This window comes from Monodon monoceros, unplaced genomic scaffold (genome assembly GCF_005190385.1).
Source record: "Monodon monoceros isolate NGI ecotype Baffin Bay Population unplaced genomic scaffold, NGI_Narwhal_1 Super_Scaffold_19, whole genome shotgun sequence".
Taxonomy (NCBI): Eukaryota; Metazoa; Chordata; class Mammalia; order Artiodactyla; family Monodontidae; genus Monodon; species Monodon monoceros.
Window position 1 is genome coordinate 69,009,204 of NW_021703775.1, and position 11,848 is coordinate 69,021,051.

An 11,848-nucleotide genomic window follows, 5' to 3' on the forward strand; every position below is an offset into this window, starting at 1 on the left:
TTCAAGCCTGTAGCTAACAAAATGCCTACCCTGGGCCAGGATGTGCTGTAGGGAATGCTAGCGCTGACAGCCACATGCTTCTATGTCTCCCCCGCCGACCCCTGGGGAGATACCCTCTGGATGCATTGATGACTGGTTTAGTTTCCATGTACATGTTCTCTTCTAGACTATAGTTATCTTAAACAGGGCAAGTGAAACAGTAACTGAAGCTGTTGCCAGGGCAACATGACAAAAGAATTTACCCTCAGCTACTGTATATGTAATTTGTCAAAGGCAGCTGGCTCACAGAGAGAGGAAAGAGGGGAATAGGTTGTTAGTTTTGGTCTTTGAAAGAAGAGTTGAAAGACTATCTTCTGGTTAAATCAACCTAAGTAGAACAGAAAAGCAGCTGTGACCTGCGCAATAAACACTCAGAAAAGTCAGGCTGGGAAGGCTAAGAAGACAAACCTTAAACTTATTTTTTTTTTCCTGGTGATATTTGTAAAATAGTTGCATGTCAGGGCTTTTAATACCAAGCTGCTTGAAGACCTGGAGCTGAAAGTATTCCCTGAAGGGGAAGGAATAGAGAGACAGCAAGAAATGGAAGAGAACAAGCGGGATATTCAAGTATGTTAGATACATGCAAAGCTGGGAGTTCTTGACACCTCTGATAGCTCTTCTCTCCCAAAACTATAAGCCCTCATGATAGCAGGCACTTGGACTGAGACCAGTTACATTACAAAGCTTGGACTGAGTTCAATCCACTCAGGGTATCAATGAGAAGCCAGGCTCATGAAAGATAACCCGCTCGAGGTTACCCAGCTAGGAAAGGGCAGAACTAAGCCAGAAGCCCTGTTTCCTGCTTCCCTGTGATCTTCCCACTTATCTGATCCCTCTGTCCTGTGAACATCCGTTTACTCTGTCTTCGAAAGAAGCACAACCTGGACAGCTTTCAAAGTATGCCCCATGGAGTCAGGGGCCAAGCTCTGAGGGCACTGGGCACCCCCTGCTCTCAAAGAAATACCTCCCTTTCTATTTTTACATCTATTGGGGCCTCACCTAAACTTATTTAAGGGAAAAATCAGAAACCAAATAGGAATGGATCATAACAATGCTGACCCAGAGGTTCTACACCCCCTCCCCACCATTCCCACTTGCAAAGCCCCTTGGGCCTCCTTACCGAGTTGGTGCCAAGGATCTGCAGGTTGGGCTTCTCAGACTCAAGCAGCTTGGCCACCATCTTGAGGAAACTCTCCACGAAGAGGTTGATGCTCTGGCAGTGACAGGCCATGAGCAGCTGGTCCAGCGCCTCCATAGCGATGCACACGTACCTGGGGAAAGCAGCATCATTGCCATCACTCAGCCTCGCGCCTGTTCCGCCCCCACTGCATGGCTGGGGCAATCTAGATGGCAGTGCAGTGATCACCTGGGCAGCACCCAGCTAATGCAGCTCTCCCCCAGGTTGCTGACGACTGGACAGTTGTTCCAGCAAGTGCTCACTCCAGCCCAGCCCTGAGAAGCAGAATGAGGCAGAGCTGGAAGGGAGCCTAGAGATGAATTCATCCAGCCCCTTATTTTACACATGAAGAACTTGAGGACAGACAAGGTACACCATTTCATGAGGAAATACAAGCAGAAAGAACTGATGCCCAGAAGAGCAGCTTCTGAACTCAAACCCAGTGAGGTCAGAGAATTACTCATCAAAGTCAAGACGTGTTTGTTGACACTGTCCTTGTCAGTGCGGGGGTGTAAGGATGAAGAAGTCCTTTAACTTAAAGAGCCTAGAGTGGGAGGGATAAGATAAATACACAGATATCTCCTCTAAAGGGAAAATAAGAAATGTTACCAAAAAAATGACATCCCACGAGGGTTCCAAAGAAGGAAAGAGGCTCTAGTGGGGAGGAAGCAAAGAACTTAATGAAGAAAGTTTATGAAGAATCTGAAATGGGCCTGAGGACCAGCCAACTGCAAATGTTAAGGAACATAAAATTGCAATTTTTGTAGTTGAAGACCTCAGAAGTTCTATAATGAAGTACTACTCAAACAATACGGTTGACAGTGTTACCATGTTTGGATGACACTCAGCTTGCCCAGGAAGCATTTTTACCTCATGGAGAATAAGACAGACACAGAATGAAAATTCTTTTCTCCTTATGCAGCAGGTGCTCTGTGTCAATTCTAAGTCTCTAACCACTTAATTATTCTAAAGACTAAAACCCGAGTGAATACTTTCACAAACTAGGAACGCACGACATCCATTGGTGAAGAGCTGCCCATCCCATTTTTTGACAACCAAATGAACACCTCTTTATATTTCAAGCAAACCCTAATAACCTCTATCCTTTATTCACAATTCTACTTTTAGAAGCAGCAAAAAAGAGAGTTGAACCTTCTCCTACCTGCCAGCCCTTCAACCACATGGAAACAACAATCTCATTTACCATGTTCCTCTCTTCTCCATGCTAAAAATACCCAATCCTGGGAATTCCCTGGTGATCCAGTGGTTAGGACTCTGCGCTTTCACTGCTGATGGCCCGGGATCAATCCCTGGTTGGGGAACTAAGACTCCCACAAGCCTTGCAGCGCGGCCAGAAAAATAAAATAAAATAAAAAGTTGAAATGCCCAGTCCTTTCCAGACTAGCCTTTGCAGGACAAACCCCAGTTACTGTCTTCTTCAATGCCTCTCTTAAATCCCAAGAAAAAGGTCACAAATCAAATTCCTACTGAGAATCAGGAATACACATCTAAGCTCAAACCCAACATTTGTTCCACGATAGTGACATAATGAGCATTTGGTCAGGTAAGGCACATCATGAAAGATACATCCCCTACATACCAAGCATTTGCATTCTAAAGAAAGCAAGGCAGGGCTTCCCTGGTGGCGCAGTGGTTGAGAGTCCGCCTGCCCATGCAGGGGATGCGGGTTTGTGCCCCGGTCCAGGAAGATCCCACATGCCGCGGAGCGGCTGGGCCCGTGAGCCGTGGCCGCTGAGCCTGCCCTCCGCCACGGGAGAGGCCACAACAGTGAGAGGCCTGCGTACCGCAAAAAAAAAAAAAAAAAAAAGAAAGCAAGGCAGACATTCATAGAAAAAGGTTATCTTTTAACTTCTAATAAGGGAGACTCTGCAAAACTATTCTGGTTAAAATCTTTACAGTTTTCGTTAAGGAGTTAGGTGTCTAGGGCAGAATGCTAAATGTCTCCCCTGGAATCTATTTTTGCCCTTTTCACTAGTCATTTAGAAGTTTAGCTGAGCTGTGGCTGCTCACTGGGAACATTTCCCAGCCTCTCCTGCTGCTAGGTGAGGCCACGTGACTTACATGTTGCCATTAAAATGAGAGGGAGTGATGTGAGCAACGTCAGCATTGCTTGCTTGAAAGACAGGATTGTCCTCCGGGTCCTCTCTTCCCTCTTCCTGCTGGCTGCAGAGTGGCAGCAAATAGATGGCCAGAGGTGAAAGCCCCGGATGACTTCATGGGCGGAGCCCACCAACCCAGACTGGACTATTGCATGAGAGAGAAAACATATTTCCATATTGCTGGAGCCACTGTATTTTCAAGTCTCTTTATACCCTAAATAACACAAGTATCTGATAATCAGGTTTAGGAGTGCTTTAGAAACCTGAGGGCACAAATAAAAGTGAATCCTGAGCGATCCAAAGCAACTCAAGTGACTGCCCTCACAGGAGAGAGAAGTAAGGGCTGAACATGACTCCATCCTGCAAGAGGGGAGATCAGGCAGACTCCATGTACTCCGAGTGTGGCCATGTGCCCATTACAGGGTGGTGACCCCTCTACTCATAGAGCCATGTGGAACACAGGAAGTACTTCCTGATACAAACAAAATGCAGGCAAGGTAGAGTGAGAAGAGAACTCCAAACCTACCTGGGTGCTAAGGAGTCAGGCTGATGCCTCTAAGTCAAAGCAAGTAGCAGAAGGCCTCTCTTTAAGAAGCAGCCTAGAGGGACTTCCCTGGTGGTCCAGTGGTTCAGAATCCGCCTTCCAATGCAGGGCACCCTGGTTTGATCCCTGGTCGGGGAACTAAGATCCCACGTACTGCAGGCAACTAAGCCCTCACGCTGCAACTACTGAGCCCACGCGCCACAACAAAAGACCCAGTGTGCCACAACAAAGATCCCGTGTGCCACAACTAAGACCCGAAGCAGCCAAAAAAAAAAAAAAGAAGCTGCCTAGTGTCAGGTTTATATGCCGTGTATGTAATAGGGGATGAATTAAAAGATTTTTTCTTTATGTTTTGATCCAAATCATATCTCTTTGAAGGTTAGGCAGATAGTACAAAACTCTTGATTAGCTAGTCTTTGTTTTAAAACAGAGTTTGGTTAAATAAAAAGAATGCACAGGAAGCATGACTATAGGATGATTTCTGAAGATACTACAAAACCACAACACAAAGCTCCACAAAGCTCTCGTGGCAGCCACTCAGTTTCAGACACTGTGCATCTGAACTGCCTCACACATAAGCCAGCTTTGCAAATCCATGTGTATGAAAGTAACAGCAGTCATGACGTTTTCTAAATGTCCTTTTTTAAAGACATCAGTCACCATTTCTTCAGTACCCTTGCCCTAACTTCTTTACCAAACAACCGTAAGTAAAACAGCCTCTCTACTCTGAAATTTTCCTTCTCACTTTTGTAAAATGTTTATTTCTTTTATTTATATGAACTGAGTCAGCTATTATTATTGTTTAATGTTATTAAATATCATTAAATAGCTGTCTCTGGGCACATTCACAAATGGATCTGGTCATGCTCTTATCTACAGAGTGTCTTTCAAATACAAAGGCAGCATTGGGTGTTTGGGCTCGTTTGGTGAACTGCAGCCACGTTTTCTCATGCTCTGGAGGGCCCGCCAGTCCTCGATAGCCTTGCCCTTCACAGGATGTCACAGCCACAGTTCAGGATACCTGTCGTGCCTTGCAGACCCAGGCCTGGCATGTTCCGGGTCCACTGTATAGGCCGTGAAGCAGACTGATTCCTGCAGGGTTGGGGAAGCAGCCTGGGCCGGGGCCCTTCCAAAGGGACAGGTTTTCCCCGCGGAGAAACCTGGACACATTCTGGCAACCAAACATGGCGGATGGGAAATGGGAGCAGGCAGCATGGAATTCTCTTCTTCTATGAATCATCCCAGCATCCTTCTGCATGAAGGCTTTCACCATTATTTTATAGAGTTTAAATGAGGGAAAGGAAGGGGCGGGGTTGGGTTTGGCAAGAGAAGAAACCAGAAGGCCTCCCAAACCCCAGAGCTTAGATTGCTGCTTTTCCCTTTCCTGTAAAAAAATTCCCAGAAAATCCTGATAAGGAAAACCATCCTTTGCTAGCCAGAAAAAAAAAAAAAAAAAAAAAATTGGCTACTGACCAAGAGAGGAAATTTTGATGGAAAGTGAAAATGATGGTAGAAGTGAAACAGAAAAGTAAAAAAGTTTAAGGCCTAGTTCTCTGAATACACACTCCTTCAATCCCCATCTTTGATCCCAACACTAAGGATGGAAGGATTATAATTGCGAACTTGAACTTTTCAAAGTATCTTAGAAGATTAGAAGTCAATGGGCTTTGGAACCTCCTGCTCGCTGCACTGGTCCTATCTTATCATAACCTTCCTGGGTACATCTTATCCATTAAGTCTATACTTTCAAAGAGCACGGGCTTCTCAGGGTAATGTCCACTCAACAGGACTGGGGCCAAATAGGTTAGTCTCAGCAGAGATCTGCTCTGGGCTTGGTATCCTGAAAGGAGTCCAGTGTAGTAATAGGTCTGAGAAACTGGCCTGACTGGGTAGTTGGAACAGGATGGGGAAGAAAGGAGCTGGTGAGAACTAGCCCACCACAGGGGCCCAAGGGAGAGGCAAGAGTAGGGCATGGACCACAGTAGCAGGCGATGACCAAGGATCTTGGATCCACTAGTAGGGCTTCCCAGTAGGTGAAGAAGGCAGAACTCAGGGGATCTGGATGGACTGGGGTTCACAGGCAGCAAGTGAGGTCAGGAGAGGCTACTCAGCAGGTTATAACAACAGGAACTCAGAGTCATGGGCCAACCAAAGCAGAAGGTGAGTTATAACAAGTGAGGAAAATACACAGGGGGGGCCTGGTGCTTAGGAGTGAGGCAGGAAATACCTTGAATTGAATTCCAGAACGGGCAGCTGCTTCTGCTTGAACACCTTTCACTCAGTCAGGAGTGGGCTTAGGAGCCTCCAGGAAAGGGGGAACTGGCAGTCAAAGTCTGAGAACCAGACTTAGTTGCAGAGGAAAGCAGACCTAGGGTCAGAGATGGGAACCAGCACGCAGAGAGAGGGGGCGGCGTTAGCAGGGCCAGTCATTGCCCAAGAATCACTCAAAGAGCCTTGACAAAGAACCTCTTATTCTGGGCAGTCTGAATGTATTTAGTCATGTCCCCACTGCTGGACAGAAACTTCTGGGTTTTAGCAGGCAGAAGTAGGGGTTGACCTCAGCCAAGGGAGGGAAGGATCAACTCGTCATCTAGTAGGAATCTGTGACATCTCTGTCTGAAGGGTCAGCTCCGTCCTCCAACCAGGTTCAGGGTCCTTCTGGGGACAGAGTATCTCTCGGGAGCCCCACCAGCTCAGCTCCAGGGTCAGGCTCCTCAGGGAGTAGCCCACCCCTCTTTGGCATGGGCGTCTCCATCCTCCAGGCACTGGGGAACCTGACAGATTCTAATGTGGCCTTCTGAACGTGGTCATTGCTCCACGGTCATTGTCAGCTGACCCTGAATCTCACCCAGCACTGCCGTTACCACCCTTGCTCTCCAGTTTCTAGGGGTGTTCTAGCAGTTGGGCTGAACTGGAAGGAGAAAAATATGAAGAATTCTCACTTTTTGCTGCTCTGCATCACTGCCCATTATGGCGCACACTGAGTAGCAATACCTTGAAATTTGTACCTTATCCTCTCTCTGCCCACGTTTGGTTATCACCCTTGATGCTAAACACATACGAGCAGAGGAGGGTGGATCTGCCACTGGGTCCAACACCCAAGGTTCACGTCCACATGGTCAAACCATAAACACAGACACCTGCATGGTGGTAGGGAGACAGCTCCTCAGACTGTCTGCAGGTAAATATTTCACTCTTCCAAACCTGCCACCAGTGATTAGGACAATGACGATGGATGTGGCATTGGGTAAGGAAAGACGGGGAGGGAGAGGAGAGAGAACGGGAGTACAGATCTAACAGATTTTTCTTCTCCAAATGTTTATGATTAGAGCCCCCAGAGAGGCCGTCAAGGCTTTAAATACTTAGATGCTGCGATGGCTATTTTTAACAGAACGATACCAATTTTGAGTTGCAGTTCTAAGGGCAGTGGAATGTTTCTGAGTGGCTCTGCTGGCTACAGGACATTTTTACTCAGAGAACCATCACTGCAGAGAGGGCAGGAAAAATTAGTATTAAATGTTTAATGGTATTGCTTGCATATTAGTTTCAGGTTCGGTCTAGGATAAAGTCATTTTTACTTGCTTGAGCCTGCTTTATAATATGTCAAGGCGATTTATATAATCAGCACGTTCATTATATTCATGCCCTTTTTACTGAGCGTGTAACCTAATTTTATTATAGAAAGGGACCATAGAAATGAATTGTTTCCGGTCTTGCTTTTATACCGGGGATAGCTTGATGTAAGCGTGGCTGGTGGGTCCCGTGGAGGTGTGGACCTCTATACACTGTCAGCACAATGCAGATCTTTACACTCTGGTTCTCACTCCACCTTCCTCACCAGGAGGAAGGGACCTTGGAGGGTGATGGGGCTGATGGATGGTCGTAGGGTGGGAAAGAGGGTCCAGGGGAGAGATCACTGCAAAGGCTCAGAGGCCAGAAAGCCAGGGGGGGATCGTCAGCTAGTCCATCTGGAATGGGTTTAGAGCAGCTGTGGCAGGTGTGGCTGGGTTAAAGGCAAGTTGGGGGCAGGTAATGGAGGAGCCCAGAAATCAAGCCGAGACCTTAGATTGTACACTAAAGAAGCCAGGAAAGTATAGCTTGGTCTGTGTTTTGAAGATCATAGTGTTGATCTGGAAGGGCCAGTACAGGAAAGATGGGAAGGGGGGAGACAATTTTCAAGGCCACTGCCATAATCCGGAGCCTGCATCAGGAGAAAGGTAGGAGCAGAGGAAAGTAGAGGATGGACATAAAAGGCTTCATAGAGAACAGAACCAATGGGACTTAGGAACAACTGCCCTAGATCTACCCTTCCCTTTGCTCCAACAGCCATGCCACCAGGGACATCTTAGAGCTCTCTTTACATCCAGCCCCACTCCAGATTGTGGCATGATGGTAGCGTAACAAACATGGTATGTCCTGCCGTTGACTTTTTTCATTTCAGGAAGTAATACATGCTCAATAGAGAATATTTAGGAAACACAAAAATGTAGATAGAAACCAAAAACCCCAGCCACATTGTTCACAAAATATTAAGAGTACTCAATATTTTGGCATATTTATTTTTACTGTATTTTCCAGGCATTGAGATTTGTTATTGTTTTTAACTTGATTTAAATACTGTGTATATAAGTATATATTCTATTTTTCATTTACTTATGGCATTTTCCATATTATATGGAAAGTATGTTTATAAACACCATTTTTATTGACTAGGTAACGTTCCTGAAGCGATAAACACCATAATTTACTATTCTCCTCTAGTTGGGCATTTAAGTTACTTCCATCTTTTCAGTATTATAAAAATTACCATAATGAACATCTCTGTGTGTAAAGTTAGATTATATATAAGACTGATATGGTGGGACAGATGAATAGAAATGGAATTACTGGATCAAAGGGCATAAGTGGTTTTGAAGCTCTTGACATATATTTCAAAATTACTTTCTAGAAAGCTTCAACCAATTTGTACTCATTCTAGAAAAGTATGAAAATGCCTCTCATTTTGCCATCCCTGGGTTAACACTGGAAATTATATATACTTTTAAAAAGAAAACAATTTGATAAGTGAAGGTAGTAGCTAAGTATTTCAATCTACCTATTTGGCTGTTTAATCTATTGATCAGGGACTTCCCTGGTGGCACAGTGGTTAAGAATCCGCCTGCCAATGCAGGCGACACGGGTTTGAGCCCTGGTCTGGGAAGGTCCCACATCTAGTGGAGCAACTAAGCCCATGCGCCACAAGCCCATGCGCCACAACGAGCCTGCGCTCTAGAGCTTGCGAGCCACAACTACTGAGCCCACATGCCACAACTACTAGTTCCCCCACCAGGGATGGAATCCGTGCCCCCTGCGGTGGTAGGGTGGCATCTTAACCACTGGACCACCAGGGAAGTCCCTCCTTGCTTTTTAAGAGAGTAAGCTGAATGAGGCAGGGTGGGTTTGGTGAGAGTAACGGCACATTCTGGGTTTAATGGTGTGTGAGGGCTTCTGGATAGAGACACGGGGGTAAATGGAGGCTAACAGAGGTGCTCCTAGGAAGCCAACAGCCCCTTCTTCCCAAATCTTGAAAAGAGCATCACATTTTACCTTTGGAAAAGCACAGGGAACCCACTCCTCACTCCCAGTCCCCATTTTCTCAGGCTGTTCAACAATCCGGTCTATTAACATTTCTTAAAAGGACCCTGGGACTTCCCTGGTGGCGCAGAGGTTAAGAACCCGCCTGCCAATGCAGGAGACACAGGTTCCATCCCTGGTCCGGGAAGATCCCACGTGCCGCAGAGCAACTAAGCCCGTGCGCCACAACTACTGAGCCTGCGCTCTAGAGCCCGCGAGCCACAACTACTGAGCCTCCGTGCCACAACTACTGAAGCCCGTGCACCTAGAGCCTGCGTTCCGAAACAAGAGAAGCCATCACAATGAGAAGCTCACGCACCGCAACGAAGAGTAGCTCCTGCTCGCAGCAACTAGAGAAAGCCCATGCACAGCAACGAAGACCCAGTGCAGCCAAAAATAAATAAATAAAAGGACCCTATGTTTTGCCCTGAAAATATATAATTTCTGCAAATCTCTCTCCACCCTCCCATACTACTTACCCATATCGATGACGACCCACATCACGGATGAGCCTCTCAGAGAGGTAGGCGCCAATGCGATCGAGCTTTTCTGGAGCTGACAGGGCGTAGAAGGTCAGCTTCTCCATGTTGGTCTTCACCAGGCCATCCTGTAAAAGACAGATCTTCCTCACTGTGGCCATGCGATGGCTAGAAGACTTCAAGTCTAAAGGTAAATGGTCATTCAACTTAATCAACACTTACCAGAGTGCCTATAATGTATGCGACACACACATGTGGGTTTTGGGGATCTAGAGATGATTAAAACATAGACCCTGCTCTCCAGGAACTCACAACTTCACCCAAAGTGTGCTAGCTATAAGCAAAAATAGTCAGTGATATAAATGTACATATGTGTGTGCACGTGTACACTATATGTATTTACATATGTATATGTGTACGTACATGAAGGTATATATGTGTGTGTGTATATGTGTGTATATGAATGGATGACAAGTCTTCAATGAAAGCAATGCAGAATTAAAACATATTGGATATCCAACATCGAGAAGTGAACAGGAAGAAGGCAGCTCTGCAGCTTTCAGGGAATTGTCCAGAGGATGTTGGAAATGTGGCCCTCCACTGCCTATCAGGAAGAGGTCATTGATTTCCAGGGAAGAAGTCAAGTACATCAGACCCTTTCCGAAACCACATAACCCATAATGAAGCCTGACCGTAGAGTGGCAGCTTGGAAACCAAGAACCCAGGTGTCCCCTGTGCCCACTTGACACCTGGCAGATACCAGAGGGAGTGTGGAGAGGACACGAGCTCCAGAGCCAAAACCCAAGAAGGGAAATGCTCACACCTGACAACAGCGAAATAGTACCATTCTGAGTTAGCGGCTCAAGGAACTATCACCCAGAGAGACATGAGTGAAGAGAATGCTGAGCAGTGGCCAGAAGCACCGAGCACACCGAGACACACTTCCAGAGCCCTCTACGGATCCTGCCTGCAGAACGGTCCAAAGCTCCTCATTCTTCAGGCTCCCAGCTGCCTCTGGTCACCGATGGGGCCGTGGCCGGGGTTTCGGTGTGTCTGAGTGAGTCCCGGGGCCTGCCCTCCCTTGCAGCAGCCCCCAGGGCCCTGGATGGGGTAAGGTGGTGAGAGGCATGCTGGCGGTAGGAGACGAGACCCACCTCGGGATCCTCAGGGAAGATGTTGTCCACCAGCCTTTTGTACCTGGGGCGCAGGGCACCGCAGCAGCCACATACACCTGCAAGGGCAACAAGAAGCACCGGGGAGCTAAGCCTCCTGGTTAGGCCGAGGGGACAAGGTTGGGCCGTTTGTGAGAAACCAGACCCAGGCTGGAAACAGAAGGGTCCCTCCCTTAGAGCGCCAGGGCCTCGGTCCTTCCCACTGCTTCCCCAGCCCCAGCCCCACTCCAAGACGTCTGCCTTTTCCGCTGGGTGTCTTTGCTTGGAAATCAGGCATAGGTGCCAGCAGACCAGCACCTGTTCAGGAAGCCAGGCCATAGAACACACACGTGTGCACACGTGTGTACACCCACACGCACGCACACACTCACACCCACTCACACCACACACCCCCACTCTCACACTCTCCCCCACACCCACACTCACACTCCCACGCACACTCACTGCCACACACACTCACACTCCCTCCACACACCCCCACACTCACTCTCACACACTCCCCCACACCCACACTCACTGTCACACACACTCCCACACTCCCTCCCACACACACTCCCACACCCCCCCACACCCACTCTCACACACCCCCACACTCCCACACACACTGTCACACACCCATACCCACTCACTGTCACACACACACTCACATACTCCCCACACACACGTGTGCACACGTGTGTACACCCACACGCACGCACACACTC

The 11,848-nt window shown here is 47.5% G+C and overlaps 1 protein-coding gene across 3 annotated transcripts in view; it reads right to left on the reverse strand.

Moving 5' to 3' along the window:
- Positions 1-11,848, reverse strand: part of EFR3B (EFR3 homolog B) — an 88,075-nt gene that overhangs the window by 39,573 nt on the left and 36,654 nt on the right. For all 3 annotated transcript variants that reach the window (XM_029232233.1, XM_029232231.1, XM_029232232.1), the window contains exons 2-4: positions 11,127-11,203; positions 9,973-10,100; positions 1,160-1,310 (exon numbers count right to left, since the gene is read on the reverse strand). In XM_029232233.1, coding sequence (XP_029088066.1) covers positions 1,160-1,310; positions 9,973-10,100; positions 11,127-11,203 — 356 coding nt within the window. The remainder of the gene's footprint in view (positions 1-1,159; positions 1,311-9,972; positions 10,101-11,126; positions 11,204-11,848) is intronic.